General features: G+C 42.4%; 1 protein-coding gene across 3 annotated transcripts in view; it reads left to right on the forward strand.

The window, feature by feature from the left end:
- The window catches only part of parvin (beta-parvin), a 41,272-nt gene extending 27,786 nt beyond the window's left edge, over positions 1 to 13,486 (forward strand). For 2 of the 3 annotated variants that reach the window (XM_084583906.1, XM_084583908.1), the window contains 8 exons: positions 354 to 497; positions 4,565 to 4,680; positions 4,945 to 5,003; positions 8,579 to 8,598; positions 9,634 to 9,695; positions 9,778 to 9,846; positions 11,232 to 11,406; positions 13,018 to 13,486. In XM_084583906.1, the coding sequence (XP_084440032.1) occupies positions 354 to 497; positions 4,565 to 4,680; positions 4,945 to 5,003; positions 8,579 to 8,598; positions 9,634 to 9,695; positions 9,778 to 9,846; positions 11,232 to 11,406; positions 13,018 to 13,091 (719 nt within the window). In that variant the 3' untranslated portion in view covers positions 13,092 to 13,486. Of the gene's footprint in view, positions 1 to 353; positions 498 to 3,337; positions 3,393 to 4,564; positions 4,681 to 4,944; positions 5,004 to 8,578; positions 8,599 to 9,633; positions 9,696 to 9,777; positions 9,847 to 11,231; positions 11,407 to 13,017 lie in introns of those variants that run through there. The other variant, XM_084583907.1, reaches the window with a different exon arrangement.
- The last annotated feature ends 3,242 nt before the right edge of the window (positions 13,487 to 16,728 follow it).

Raw genomic sequence — 16,728 nt, forward strand, 5'->3', positions numbered from 1 at the left:
TATATCAGTCGTTGCAGTTTTCTTTAATTTGAGAATTCATTCATGACTTACTTAAAATTAGAGATGGGCAGGATGTGTTACGCATGTTAAAATGCAAATGTTCTCTTGAAAAGTAAAGCTACATAGAGAACATAGTTACATGAAACTAACAGTGTTTGTTCAAGTGCCCCAGTATGTAATCCATAAACAATTTAATATCAGGTAATGCCGCAGTACAAAAACAGCATTTTTGTTATGATACAACTTCATTATCTGACATCCTGAAGTTGTCGCAAGGTTTATAGTGCATATTGAATATTTAAACCAACATTTCCACATTCCTCTTTTTTTTTTCTTTTCTTTTTTTTTGACAGAAAAACTGACTGGGAAGAGGCTCGACGTGGTGGAAGTGACCCAGTCCGAGGAAGGTCAGAAACAGAAGCTGAAGACAGTTGTCGACTGCGCCAATCAGGTGCTTGGTCTTCCCAAGTGGGGCCAGTACAAGTGGAGTGTGGAAAGTAAGTTATGGCAAATGGTTGGAGAAGTAGCCCTTTATTAAAGCACACAGTTTTTTCATCTGATTATTAAATACTAGAGTTCAGGAAGGTGGTGGTGGACTTAAAATTGAGACAATGGCAGGCATTTGTGCCTTTTGGCAAGAAAACTTAATGGAAATACATTGACTTGTGTTTTTCAAAGTCCAACAAACGCAAATAGGGAGAAATAAAAAGCAGGTCACAGTGCTTACAATTTCTGCATAATGAAAGCTCATCAATTTAGACTTAAAGCATTCAAATTATCATATAATTCGAACTCTACTACCCGTTTGCTCAAACTCAATGGCAATCAATGTATGAAAATATTGGCAGTGGCTTAGCTCGGCTACACCAGGATATACGCAGCGAGAAATACTTTTCTCTGGTTTCGGCATGTTGCCCAGCCTATTGTTGAGCCTATATTAATTAGCAATGAAGAGACATTGGTCGTCCACATCATTTTTTTTATTCACAGAAAGGAAGACAGCCTGGTGATCAGTATAGCCACACGCGGCCGTTAAATCTCATACATTGCACTACTTACCGGTGTCAAGTCCTTCCTGTGCCACAGTCTTTCACACACACTGCACATGTGTCCAAACTGCTTCAAATGTTCGAGTCACAGATGAACTTTCTGACACTCGAATGGTATGATCAGTTACACCACGGGACTTTACATCCTCTTCTGTCGCTGTCGTCAGTTCACCTCGATCTTCCGAAGGCTCCATCTGAGCTGCCCTGCGCCTCCTTTTATGCTCTGCATCCTGGTGTCTCCGCTTGATGAAGTGTTCTTCTCTCTGTTGAGGTGCCTCTACTGCTCGCTTGGCCTTTCGGTATTCATTATTTTTCTGCTGAATGGCCAATTGCCAGATGACAACTACTTGATCTGAGGAACTGAGTCGGTCTTGTCTATACCGCCGCAGAGCAACGGCCCGACTCTCCTTCTCCACGCGAAGTGACTATGCTGCTATGGTGCTGCAGCCGCCATGTCTCGTTTCCGCTTATACACGTTACGCATGCGCAGTTATGCGCATACCTAGCACGTGGCATACGCACGTGCTAACATGTAGCATCCGCACGCGGCAGCGAAGCTCTGATTTCACGCTTCTCGCACATTCTCCTCCTCTCCGTGGCGCATTCTATACATTCCAGAGTGGTTCCACAGTGAAATGCTCGACTGGAAGCCAAATGTTACTTTCGCTACCAAAGCCCGTTAATTCAGGTGTAAGTCGATCCCACCACGGAGAATTCAAACTATGCACTTGAACAGCATGGCGCATGACCTCCAAAATGGGGAGTGAAGGTCAAACCGGTTAAAACCATGAAGGAAGGCGTAAAAAACTACAACCTTCACTGGCGTGGCAGCCGAGGGCGCCAAAAGGCAGTGGATGACCCTGACAGTAGCTGCCTCCTCTATATTCTGCAAAATCTGCGAGTGCGGTAACTATTACCAAATCTAACTGTCTATGAGGTCTTGGCCAAATTATAAGGCTATGGCATTGGTTGTACTCTATAGGTCTTACACTTGTTAGTAAGGCAGGGAGTGCATTGTCAAAATAGGTGTACTCAAACCATAACTGCATGCTACTACAGAGTCAACCTCACACCTCTGACATGCGCTGAAGGGCAGGCATAGTGTAAAATGGGTGGCTTCGGGCTTCGAGAGTAGGTGGACCACATAGTTTCAGTTCCACTTTTACGAGCTTCACACCAGCCCGCAGCTATGGCAGTCATAGACTGCGCGTCAGCCGTTGACTGGGGCCAGCTGTGTTCTGTTTCAGATGGTCATTGGTAGCAATGCTCGTTTTCCCGCCTCCTCGTCCATGTTTTTCTCCTATTGCGCGGCAAATCTCGCACTGTCCACTCGTCAATTGCCATTCACATGTATTGTAGTGAAGCCTCCCTAGTTACTGCACTGCACTGTGGAAGATGCCAGGGAGGCCCTTACCATTTTCAAACAGTTCTGCTTGAATACCCCTGATAGTGTCAAATGTGCATGCTATGACACATTCATGAAAATGAAAACCAAACAGCAAACAAGCATTGTCCAGTCTTGCACCAAATAAAATTACTATGGTGCTAATCTTTTTTTTTTCTCATTCAATAATTCATTTTCTGGGTCCTTAAAATTAAAAAAAACAAGCTTTGACTGTAGTATTTATTTCATGAATTCTTACAGTTTCCAACTATATTGACAGTTTGTAATGAATTTTTTACATGGTTCTACAAAGTTAATCATTGCCAAGTTCGTTTGTTTTTTTGTTTTAGGAACCAATCAGTTGACTTTGTCGAAGCCTGGAAATGAAAAATTATTTTCTGTTGAAATAATAAATGCACATTTTAGGGTTAGCTGTTCATGCACATTGCTAGAAAAATTATTCGTGGCCTCCACTATCTTGTATAGAGGAGAACCGCGAGAGTGCGGTTGACATGAAACCTGACCTTGCTCTCAAGAGCTTGACGCACATTCCCTACCATAACGTTCCACTGCCAGTCCCATTTAATGTAAAGATTCTGGCTGCTCTACGCATTACTATGTTTTACAGTATAGGTTGTCAGCAGATAAACAGACTTCAGAACCCATTACTGTGCCCAGGCGTTCATGAATTCTCAGAATCAAAAGAACTAACCAACATCGTAGAACACATAAGCACCTACCTTAGCGATGTTCGTTGTCAAGGAAAGTAGGGATTGTCGCCAAAATAGAGTCTATTCACATGGTAATGTTTTCACTCTTCTGAAGCCATCATGGCAGTTGCATTTTGATGGAGGTGAAACACAAAAGACGCCTGTGTGCTGTACGATGTCACTCTACATTACAGATCCTCAGGTGGTCTAAACTGCCCGGAGCCATCCACCATAATGTTCCATTTAGACGTGAGTCATTACTGGACATTAGAGCCCTACACGCCACACCATATCATCACTTTTCTGGGCTTTTTAAGCGGCTGCTCTTAGCCCCACATAGCCAGATGAATGCAGCTGCATGTGATATGAGGTTCTGAGTGGCGTTTCATTGTTTTTTATTGTTGGTTTCTTTAAAATTGTTCATGAACGATGAACAGGATGTGATGAGCGCTCTGTTTTGGCACGCTGGAAGAGTAGAACCACGGAGGCTGATGTGAAGAAAACACTTGGTGGAATTAAAAGCGGAGAGTGAAGTGGGGGATGAAGAAAACGCTAGCATCTTAAACATCGATTGGCTGGTCGAGCCAACACCTCTGGGGGCTGACGTAAAGGTCCAAAAAACTAAATTTCAAACTATGCAATGACTCCTCAACGATGGGGCTGTACTTTTGTCGTCACGCCTCTGATTGTACGCTGCTGTCGGGGTGTGGCTGACTCTGCAGCATACAATTCAGGTTTTGAGTGTTAACTATTTTGAAGATCTCTGTCTAGCCGCACTGGTCTTGCATAGACTGAACCTCTCTCTGGGAGTGCATACAAAGTATCTGGGGTGAGACCCGGAGCGTTTGAATAAACTATCTTCCAATGACATAGACTTACATGAACATTGGCCAGGACCAAGCTCGTTGTTCAAATTGTCCAGATTCTTTAATTAACAGGGGGGAACTTCATGATCTTTTATTGCATTCACACTACATTACAGCCTCCTCACAAAGAAGCGGCCTCTTGTGATGGGGAAGAGGTCATACAAACCCCCATCATCCTCTCATACTTCTGCTTTGGCATTCCTGATGAGGCACGAAGTAAATTATTGAAGTGCAGAAAATTTTTATTCACACAAATTTTATCTTAAAAACAGCAGTAACTACCAAGCTTTTCACCAAATAAAATAACTCTGCTGGAATAAACTTTCGCAGTTTTTAGGGAGCTGTTCAATAGTTCAGAATTTTGGATAGTTGGAATATTCTTTTAAAGTTGAAATTGTCAAGTTTTTAGTGTAACGCAAGTTATTGTAATTGCATAATGATTTCTTTAGTTGATAAATATATACCCTAATGTTGCCAGTGAATGCAGGGCTCAGCTTTGGGAGGCCTAGCACAATCTATTTTGTAATCTTTTTGTTGCTCTCTTTTTCTTTTCAGGCATCCACCAGAAGAATGTTGTGTCCATCATTCATCTCCTGGTTGCTTTGGCGAGGCACTTCAGAGCTCCCGTGAGGCTGCCTGAGAATGTGGTCGTCAATGTAGTTGTGGTTCAGGTAAAAACACTTCACTGCACCACTCAGTATAGTAGTATTAGCCTCACAGAGTTCTTTACGCTTCTCGCTTTAGCAAAACCTACTTGTCCACTGTTATACATATTCCAGATGGGCTGAATTGTCCCTGATGCTTTCCTAAAACTCAGTTGAGGCCTTATACAGCATAGACCGTGTACTTCTTTTTTTTTTTTTTTTTTTTTTTGTTCTAGAGTACTTAAAATTTTTCTCAGTGATACCAATTTTGTATTCATATCAACTTTTCAGAAACGGAATGGGATACTGCATCCAAGAACTGTTCAGGAAGAGCTAACATCAACATATGAGTGAGTGCAAAAACTATGTGAATTCGTTCTTTTTTTATGTCTTTGCCATCTAAGCATCGCACACTGATGCTGAAGTATAATTTCTATATTTGCCCTGTTGGTGTCCTGGGAGACCTCGTTCGCACTGTTTCACTTCAGAGACCCAACAGCTTGATGTTCCTTTTTTTGGTCACCAGATTCTTCTGCTTTCATGGCCAACATACAGGAAGCAGTAGTTTCTTATTTCCAATTTTTTTTTTTTTTTTTCACAGCACCGCATACTATTTATCCAGATTGGTGTACAGATAGATAGGTCTCTGTTGGTGTTTAATTGCAAAGGCCAGTTCAAACCAAAGACAAAGTAGCTGTGGCTGGCTGCATAAAAAATATGCTGTTCCAGTTTTGACCAATTGCGGCGTGGTGATTGTTTCTTGTTGGCGGCGGCGCGCAGACGTCTCGGCGCATACGTCTAATCACATTTCATGCTTGCGCGTATGTTTAGGATTAGGCCGCCTTTGTGCAGTGCACTGTGTAAGGTTTGCTTCTCGTGCTCTCTGGAGTTATGGCGCTCTCAAAGCCCAAGAGTGGATATTATCAGAAGCTTCTGCGTTCATATACCATTTGATTCCGGTGCTTGCGATTTCAAAAAATGTGAAGCTACGCGGAAATTCTTTAAACTAGCGAGGTCGGCGACAGCAAGTAATTGGGTCATTGGACACTACCTGAAATGGCTTCCGCCTCCCCTCCATTGGCGCAAATAAAAGATCTTTCTTTTTTTTTTTTTTTTTTTTAATCATGCTAGGTTGACAGGTCTGATATTGTATGTGCTTAGGTATCAGTACAACCTTTAAGTGATCTCCATTGTGGTATAGTAGCGTTTGCTTGTCTTCTACAGCTATACTCCCAGGCAATTTTTTCTGGCTACACAGCCGAAGTTACAGAGCGGAAACGCATCAGCTCGCTGCACAGCAGAATCCTTCATAAATTTTGTGAATTGAACTCTGCAATATTATACCATTACGGCATTATTCACGTTACTATTACATCGTGATATACTACAACACAAGACAGCACAACATTAGTGTAGTGCATTTTCAAATTCATACAGTACGCCCAGCAAACAGAATAGCTGCGGCATTTGTCTGTAATCTCCCGAAGAGTATGTCGGCTGCTTCTACTGCATCTACCCCCGGGTTTCTGTACGCTTTCGCAATGCGCTTGTTTCGGCAATTTACACGCCACGATTTATTCATTAACCACGAATTTACATTCACCTAGGCCTTCAGTATTCTAAAAGTCTTTTGTGCCTCGTTAGCAGCTCGAAAACTATAATTTTAAGCAAAGGTTGAACTGAAAACAAAACTGTACCTGAGGCCGATATGCCAAAACTACATGGTGTAGTAGCACCGTGACAGAAGCTCCGTCCCCTTAAAAGTTGACTGGGAGTATAACACTGTCCTAGCTTAATTATTAGCAGAACTTTTTCTATGCCATGGCCGCAATCTTAAGTTTGTAAAGGACAGTGAATTAAGTCAGGCAGAACAGCTTATTACTAGTTAATTTTTAATGCATGGTTGTGCAAATTTTTTTTCATTTGAATAGAGGACATTGCACTATTTAGTGCAGACTTAAAATAATTTATTACCCGAAATATAAATCTTCAAAAAATTGTTAAACAATGGGAATGAATTTTTTAGCAATTTTTATGTCGGCAGACTTGTTTCAGCTATTTTCTTATATTCTGCAAAAGACAAGAAAGCCAGTAAATTGTTTCAGAATTCAGGAAAAGTATACCATGCCATAAAAGGTATTGTAAACTTCGGGGGGAAAAAATTTCTGCCCAGCATTATTCAGCCATCGGTTCCATGGTGAGCTGGTCTGGGTAAAGATATGAAAGATCACAGTACTATAGTGACATTTATTTCAGGAAGCTTAATAGGACTACTCCTTGGTTTAATCAAGAAAGCAGTTTTTAAGTTGCATTGAGGCATCCTGCTCTGGCTCTTCTCTAACTCTGTGAAGAAATAAGTATGAAGCGGTTGCACAGTGCGAGCGTCACGTCACCTCACGTGGCACTCTAGGTGAAGGTCAAAGTTCACTTCAACTTCACTCCTCGTCCCTGGTCTAAGGGAAGAGCCGTAATATTCATGTGGTCCCTCTTTAGTCATAAGCACCACCACAGTGGCTAGTGTTTCTGTGCACAAATAGTATAGAGCTCGGAATGTCAGCTTCTGAACCCGCCTTTCTATCGGGATGTGACTTTGCAGTCCGATAGCAAGAAAGCGAAAACAATTCGGAGGTATCGGGCTTTATGCCGTGAGCAAAGTGGAGTCACCCCTTTCATCGGTTGGACATTTTCCTCGAAGGGAAGGTGTCAAGGTGAACCTGTTGATGACTCTACGTCTCTGTATATAGGTCAACTGCTGACCTCCCGTCAGCTGTTTACACGAGATGGGAGATATATATTCCAAGAATGTCATACACTTCAGAGTGCTACAAGAAATTGTTTGAGAAAAATAAGTGAACACATGAAGCCTTCGTTATATTCAACTGTGCATGCTGAACTTTGTCGTGTTCGGGAGCCCATGAGTATAAAACGACAAAATGTCGGTGCAGACTCAAAGCGACTTTTCAACAGCGAAATGTTGGGAGCATCCAAAGTCCCCATTTGTTTTGCACTCTTCACGTTTTATATTTGTTCAGAGAACAAAAAAATAATCTTCTAAAGCTGTGTATAAAATTGCATTAGGGAAAATTTTATTTCTTATAAATTTCCTTGTTTCTCTTTTTTACTATCATTTGAGAACTGTAGGTGACAGTCATTTCACGAAAAATAAACTTGGTACATTATCACTGTAAGCCACACATTGAGAGTTCTTGTTTTCAAAGAAATCGAGAATGGTCTGCTTCAAAGTTCATATCGCTCATTATTATAAAATTCCCTATATTTATTACTGTCCATTAATTTTTTCTTTATTCTGCACTTTCCTTTGAGGCATTCCTATAGCTGCTCTCATTGTAGCACTGTGCAGTTGTATGTTACAAATGCATATAATGTAATTAATGCCAGCTTTAAGTGACGTGACCACTAGCCACCACTTGTAAACTGGGGCTGGTCTTTCCTACCACTAATTTGACGAGTACTAGCTCGCACTCTCCCATAATCTAAACTGTTGCGGAGGTCACTTCTAGGTACACTAGCACCTCATAAAATCGAAGCCAATCAGGTCACACAAAATATTGGAATAAACCGGGCTTTGAAATAATCCGAAATCAAAGGAAAATTAAAAATGCCAGTGTGAAATGTAACTGGTCGTCATTGCACACAGTACAGCTGCATTCAATGTATAACAATTCCTTCTACAGCAGGCTCATTGGTAGTTAGTTGAGATTACAGGGACTGCGCCACTTGCATAAATTTCGATCACTCTAGTTTGTGTCTGCAGAACATGGTAGTGCACATTCCTCTATGTAACTGAAATGCTGACGAAGTTTCTTGCCGTAAGCCGACACTTTTCTACTCCGACATTAGCTGTGTTCTCGTCGTAGTTAGATTGTTATCGCAAATACTTATTCATTTTCTTTTTTAATTTCAGGGATCTTGGGATGAGAGTTGGTAAGTGTAATTGTTTTCAAGCTTATTAAAGTCTGCTTGCGGCACCCCGCTGCGGTGGCTCAGTGGTTAAGGCTCTTGGCCTCTGATCCCGAGGACCCGGGTTTAATATTAGCTACCGTGGCCGTGTTTCCATGGTGGCACAACGCAAGACACTTGTATACTGTGCAACATCAGTACAAGAACTCCAAGTGCCAAAATTTCCTGAGCCCTCCGCTGCGGCGACCTCAGTTGATGTTGCTCTGGGACAGTTAAGCCTAGAAACCAAACCAAGTGAGCTTGCTATTCGATAGTGTTTCACTATATTATCTGATTTTCAGCTAAAGCTTTCGATCACAGAAATGTACGCTTGTCACAAACGTTCACACCTATGTGAAGGAACATGAAGTGCCAAGTCTGGCTTAAAGGACTATAGACACCTAGTTTTGGGCTCGAGTTTTATCATTTGTAATGATGTCTAGGACACTACTGTACACGGATTACCACGTCGCATTCGCCTACGAATGCTGAGTAATTTATAATCGAATATATTTTCTCACCTTTTTCTGTTTCTGTTTCAACAGCCGAGCAATGGCTCTGACGTCACAGTCAAGTCTAGGTCACGCGAGGGATGAAAATACAGTGATATAATTATTGCTGTGTCATTCGAATTCATTACAATGATACAGCCAGCCTGCTTCAAGAACAGGAGTCGCTACAGGTTTAGAATGAGCGATTATATCGCTTTTTTTCTCATGCCGCACATCAAGACATGATTGTGACGTCACAGCGATTTCTCAGATATCGAAACCGAAACTGGTGAGAAAAGAAAATTCAGTTATAAATTATTTAGCGGTCGTAAGCAAAAACTGCGTGCGCATCGTTATACAGGAATGACTTGTGCATCATCAGGAAGAAAAATGCCACCAGAATTTGATGTCTATGGTATTTTAATATTGGAACAAACCTTATCCACATTTCGTTTAGTAGGTGCACTGTATTTCACATATAGACGCAATGTATAGTGTAACCTAACAGGAATTTCTTTTGTTCATCTAGAACGGGATGCATTCGATACCTTATTTGACCATGCTCCAGACAAGTTGCAGGTTGTGAAAAAGGTCGGTTCTTGCCTTAGTATTTTCTGCTTTTGTCAGCTGCATTATGGCGTTCATAAACAAAATATTCTGTCATGCTTTTCAGTCACTGATGAGCTTTGTCAACAAGCACCTGAACAAGATTAATCTTGAGGTCAATGACTTGGATACCCAGGTTTGTATGCAGTTTCATAATATACTTTTCAGGTCCAGTCTTATAGTGTATTTGTACGTGGAGCCAATTTTGAATATCTTTCTGCTCCGCAAGGGGTGTCTTGTTCACAATTGGAAGTATTGCACTCAGTAAGAAACCATTTACACAATTTGGGAGCATTCTGCACAAAAACTAACAAATTTGCACTGGTTTTAAACTGTGCATTGATATAAAAGACTATTCAAGGGCTATGCAGTCGAGAGCCTTCAAGATTCTCAATCACCATTGGACTCGAAAAAGATATGTTATGCTACACGACGAACTCGGCTGCCGTCGATAGATTCCATCATCTCGCATCAAGTTGCTGCGACACTGCAGTCACTGACTGATTTTTCAGACATCCAAGCAATCGGACTACAAATTTAACATGAAGAAGTTAACAGCAAAATGTATATTTATTACTTTACTACTAATCATTCTTGAAATGATTTTCATTTCTTTAGAGAAGCTGTATGTCATTTGTGCACTTTTAAGGAAGGTAGCGTTAGTTGCTTTTTTTTATTGCCGGAAGCAGTGGTGTTTTGCTTGCTACAGCGCTTCAAAGCTGCAGCTTTTCTCTTTTATGGAAGGTAGGTTGTATGAGGTGAAGCCTCATAACTTTTTAGCGATCATTCTGCTCTGATATCATTCCCTTGTGCATTACTGGGAACATTCTGCATCCGAGAATGCAAGTTACTACTACTAAGTGGCCTCCGTAACATCAACTGTGTTCCACGCTTCTCCATTGGCTCGATATACTGTTGACTCAATGGTCATTAGAACCATCCGTGTAGCGGCGCTCAGGGGCCTTTCAGTCGACAGGCTTATCAGTTTGAGGGCTTTCGAAACGCCCCTGTGGCAAGCTTGTGAGTCTTCTTACATCATATATAAGTATGTTATGAAAGTCAGTGTCTAAAAAGGCTAGTAAAGGCTACCCTTGTGAACCTAAATGTACTCATACTCTGAGTGAAGATCCAGATGTTCAAAATTAATCTAGCCCTCAGCTACAGCATTTCTTGCAGTCCATGTGCAGTTTTGGGACGTTTAATCGCATATTCCATGCCATGCCATCTCTGGGGCGTGTAATCCTTTTGCTGTCATTGATGCACCGGTACACTTTCGCATTTCCGTCCCATATTATCCTTTCTTCACAACTTCTTAAGGGTCAAAATCCCCATTACTACCAAGATACTTGTATCTGCAGGTAGCAGAATTTCACTATCATTATTTTGCTAGCTTTCTTTTACCCGGGATGAAACTGAGGGGCAGCACTGTATTATTTGCATGGCGATAAACTTCCTGCATCACTGTGCATGTCAGTGCATTGATAATTTTCTGCAGAAACTAACAGGATTGGTTGTCTTCAGTTCCAGGATGGCATCTACCTAGTTCTGCTCATGGGCCTCGTTGAAGGATACTTCGTGCCACTGTACTGCTTTTTCCCAACGCCTTCGAACTTCGAGCAGAAGGTTCACAACGTGTCCTTTTCATTTACTCTGATGACGGATGCAGGGTTGCCAAAACCAAAAGCGAGGCCAGAAGGTGAGTCCTTGGCCTGTGCATGCACTTTCTGTCACAAGGCTTATAGGCTAAACAAGCCCATACTGTCAGGCTGGGCGTACTCACACATTGCATTTTTATATTTCGCAGCGATGCATTGCTCTAAAACCACTCTGAATGTATACTATGATGGACCCTTCCCTTAAAGAAGGATCAGGCTAGCATTATATCACAGCTGAAAAAACGGAAGTGAGATAGCTTTTTTTTTTTTCTCTTTTTTCTTTTTTGGTCGCAATAGAATGTTCTTGTTCTATTGTGGCCAGACTGCTTATACTGCTGAGGAAAGCAAGCCTTTTCCTCTTTAGTGGTTATTGATTTGCCTACACTACTGTAGCACACAGAAGTGCAAATCGCATGCACAGGCTGTGAATAGGGAACTAACATTTGAGTAAATATGTAGAACTTTGCCTTACAGTTAGGATTGTATGAAATAGTAGCATGAAGTCCTTCACAGCTGATGGCCACACAAGACTGCATCCCATGACATTGGGCTGGCATGTCAAATCACGTATCGGTTTAAAAGGCTGAAATTTTTCATATAACTTTGTACGCTGTGTGTAGCGCTGCCATTCGCTCTTAGCTACAAAGAGAAATGCACAAGCAGGGGGGTATGTCCACGGCTGTCAGGATGACCAGATGTGTAATCCACAGATGTGATGCACATTTCCTGGTGCTCTTGAGGCCCCTGCCTTCAACACAGCGGCATGCTGTTTGGTCCCTGGTCGTAATTTCACTCCTCCCATCGCTTTTTCGGCCATACAGCATCGAGCGTTTGTTCTGGTTCGCACAGCCTGAGGCCTTTGCAGCACTTTGCGTCATCTCCAGGATATTTATTTGATGACTTGGCCAGTTGTTGATGGTGTTCTCTGTATCAAGTATTTGCACTTATGACTCGTGCTTTTTCTGTCAGGAGTACCGGTGCTGGCAGCAGTGTCGGTGTAGAGGAAATGGTTCTGTTCAATTGTTAATCCACATATCAGCCATAAAAAAATAGAGCCTTCACGGTCATTTGCAGTTATGACGTACGTTATTGATCATTTTGAGACATGCAGATGTCATAGGCTAAGAACTCTCTGCACACCACTTTCTCATGCACCATAGGGATGTGAGGGTTGAGCTGGTCGGTAACCTTGTGAATATTCATAGCGCAACAAATGTATAGGGGTGTAGGTGAGAAAACCAATCGACTTGAGCAATAATGCTCACTAAATTCGTTATTTCAACTATTTCACATGCTTAGTCGTTAAAGGAAGACATAATTGAAGGGAGGGAAGTCATCACAAGTGCTAACGGCACCACGGTACTCATGTCCATTTTTTTTCTTTTCTCCTACATCACCGCATGTTTGTTGCACTATGAATATTTGCATATTCTTTTGTATATGTTCCCCACTGCATCTGCAGGTTTCTTTTGGACTTTTTCATACTTCTCTTGGTGTGGTTCGTTCTGCCTAAAGATTTGATTGTAATGATTATCAGCTTACTTAATTTTTTTTCTCATTGTTAGCCAATAAAGTTAGAAAAATATGCATACCATCAGCGGTTGTCATTAAATATGATTCTATTGAACTTCACCTTGTCCTTTTCCCCGCAGATCTGGTCAATGCTGACCTCAAGTCTACTCTGAGAGTGCTGTACAACCTCTTCACAAAGTACAAGGACACATGAGAGAATTTGTCCGAACATCTGGTGGTTTCCGTCTTCATAGGCTCCACACTGCCGTGAAATCTGCATTTAATGTTTTGAAGGATAAAAATCCCTTTGTGCTTTTAATTAAGAGTGCCTTTCACAAACGTTGAATAGCTGATATCACCAGCTTTACTTTCACAATGTAAATGCCTAGGGTATTTTTAGTGTAGTTTATTAATACGAAATGGCTGACGCTAATAAATCGCACATGTGTACATAACAGTTCAAATTAAAAGCTATTTATGCTGCGCTTTTACCCAATCTAGTGACAATGACTTTACTGTTGTTTTTCCACTGTAATCATTTCATGCTGCCTTGCAATACATTGTTGTTTTAGAATGCAGGTCTACAATAAATGCTTTTACTTATTGTTGGAGGAGGTGTTTTCCTGGGTCGTGGGGTCTTCATTATTGACAAGGTAACATTCACTGTCAATTTGCTTACGATCAAGATAGCCTGCTAGTTGTGCAGTGTGTCTCATCATTCAAACTCTACAGGGTTCTAGAGGGTGATTTGTACTATGGAAATACTAAATCATTATAATTGGTGAGCCTCCCACTGAAGCATATCAGTAAAGAAGTGCTAGTCATTATTGATTACTTTCCAATTTTATGAAGGCCACGCAGAGGTAGTTCAGCGGTTAGGGCGCTCGGTTGCTGACCCAAGCACCCCATGTACTGTGGTAAGTGATCCTGACCATGGCAGCTGCATTTTGATGAAGGCACAATGCTAGATGCCTGTTTATTGTGCGTGTTACTCCTGCTGCTTGTAATCCAGAGCTCCCTAAACTATGGCATCATCATACTGTAGCATCAACCTACTCTTAAAATGTCTGTTCTTTGAACGTCTGAAAAACCCTAGGCCTAAACAGATTTTACTTGTTAAAGTCATACTGCCAGCCATCTTTACATGCATCATGTGAATTTTTCGTTATGTGTTATGTTTCGTAGAGCGTTCCAGCAACAGTAGTACACTCCTTAGTGGCCTTTATGTTCTAAATATTTTAATGATTTAACAGTTGAATGTTACTTTAGATAACCTGATACAAGATGCAAATTCAGCAAGTCCAGAAATTGAGCTCCCATGTGAAGTATTTCTTCAACTTATATATTAATATATCCGGATGGATGGATGGACTGTTTGCGATCATCCACGGTGCCGACTGTGAGGCCGGCTGTTCTGCAACACGAGTCCCTGAACACTATTGCGTAAAGGCAGCATCGACCAGTACAGCTTGCAGGGGGTCCAACATTTGAAAAAGAACAAGAGCCGAACATTTCAGGTAGGTTGACAAATGCCTTGATTCGTCCCGTTCAGAACCAAGCCGCTTTCCATTCTATGCATCTCTAACAGCAAATGGGAAGCCAGGAAAGTTTTAAGGTTCACTTTAGGCAGATTTAAGCTTATGCAAAGCACTTAGAGTTCTGAGCTCCTGCATTGAAAACTGTGAAGAGTTGCAAAATGAACAATCCCTTATTCTTTGACGGCCTTAGTTCCGTGCTATGCGCTGCTTTCAATGCCGAGAAGATATACGTGCTCTTATGGGCTGATGACATGGCAAGTTCAGCAAACGTGTCATTTTGAACATATCCCTTCTCCAAGGAGCTGTCAGAAGACTAGTCATGTAATGTGAGATTATTGTAAAGCTCGAGCTCAATAAATACTCTACAACTGGCCAGCTCTGCTGTGAGGCTTATTCTATGCAAAAGTAATTGCATAACTTATATTGTTATTTAGGTTTACGTTTTTGGCGAGTAGGAGGTGGTGAAGATCCCAGCAGGCTGCACAAGGAATCGAATGAAACATACCACGCGACAGATATATCGCGACTGTCTTCAGTTCTGAATTTCTTATGCGAAATTTCAGACTAATGGAAAGGATTAAGCTTCTCTGTTTTCGGCTACGGCTACGAGGAGTGCTGCAGGCCCTGTCTCCGTATAGCCCGCGGGCACGTTGCATTTCGCATCCATCGAATCGCGGCCGGCTCGGTAATCGAGAAAAGGAATGCTGTGTGTCCTGTATTTGATTCAACTACTGGCTATTTTTGGGAGCATGGTTATCTCAACTGTTTTAACGCCTAATGTTGAATATTGTTGCAACTAGCTGAATATCTAATGACGGTCCGAGCAGCTGGTTGATGCTAGCTGGTTACGTTCAGGCATGAGCCGTTTCCACGTCATGGTCTTGCGTGTTCAGCATCTCCATGGACGTCACATCTACCTAAGCAGCTGAAGCCCGCAGGGCAAGTTGAGTCACGTGCCTGGGTGGACTTGAAACGGGAAAAGAATCGTTTTAGCAGAATGATGGCCGCTTGCCGTCAGACGCGCTGTGCGATGCATTAGCCCGATGATTCTGTCAATGATGGCGTGGTGGTGGTGGTGGTGGTGGTGGTGGTAAAAACGTTTATTGATTCTTGGGCCTTATGATTACTGCCTATACTGATGGGTCGGCTCAATAACGCGTAGGGTGGCCGGTAGCTTGTGGGTCTCGGCCACTCTTAGAGCCCAGCCCACCAGCTCCTTTTGTGCAGCCGGGTCCGAGCTGGACATCGCGATCTACCATCGCTCTATGTCTGTTAGTTGCCAATTTCAGGGTGGCTGGAGCTCAGTGCAAATGTAGAGGATATTGTGAAAGTCTACTTTGGGTGCCCAGCAGAGGGTGCATACAGAGGAGAAAAGGCCGGGGTGGATATAGGCAAGCAGAGCTGGCGATAGAAAGGAACGGGACTGGTGCTGGCGCCAGGTCACCTGCTCGAGTTTAGAGAGAGGTTGGTGTGGGGACGGATACTGAAGCCGTTGCTCCCTATAGTGGAGAGTAATTTCGTTATAGGTAACCAGGCGTTCGCGTACACTGCATGGGTCTGTAGCTGGCCCTGCTGTTGACGCGTGCGCTCGAGCTCTTGTAGAGCACCATATAATTGTGGGCAGCTTCATTCCCACAGTTGCCCGCATAAGCTGGTACCCATAGAAGTTCTACTGATATGGGTTGAATAGAATGGAGAATTTTGACAGCAGGCGCGTGAATCCTGCCTCGTTCAAAATTGCTGTTTCTGAATCACTAAAGATTATAGTGTGGCAGTGATTGAGGAGATTGCCAAGGCAATTGCGACTTCCTCGAACGAGGATGGAGCTTTAATCAAACCAGAAACTATAGGGTGAAGTGTATTGGAAACCACACTCAAAATATAGGCTTGATGAGAAGCATATATTCTGCGGCGTCCACATAGACAGCACTGGTATCTGCGTAACAGTGTCTGTGCAGCGCCGCGGCTCTGGCTTCTCGCCGAGCTAAGTGGTGGAACGGGTGGACGTTTTTGGGGAGTGGATGGATTTTTAAAAGAGAATGAATTGCTCCCGGAGTGGAGTGTATGGGTCTGAGTTAGCTTATAGGTTTGAGGCCTAGGGAAGAGACAATATGCCTTCCCGTTGTGGTAGATTATAAGCGTTCAAGTTGCGCTTGCGAGTGGCTTCGATAAGCTCATCTAGGGTATTGTGAACCACGATAAGGAGCAGACGGGTATTCGACGTGTGTCTCATTGAGGCCCGTTTTATAGGCTTGCCTGATGAGCGAATTTACTTTTTCTTCCTCCATCTTGGAAAGAAACAAGTATGGAAGG

The sequence above is a fragment of the Amblyomma maculatum genome, chromosome 11, assembly GCF_055883805.1.
Source record: "Amblyomma maculatum isolate TAMU_Amacu chromosome 11, ASM5588380v1, whole genome shotgun sequence".
Classification (NCBI taxonomy): domain Eukaryota; kingdom Metazoa; phylum Arthropoda; class Arachnida; order Ixodida; family Ixodidae; genus Amblyomma; species Amblyomma maculatum.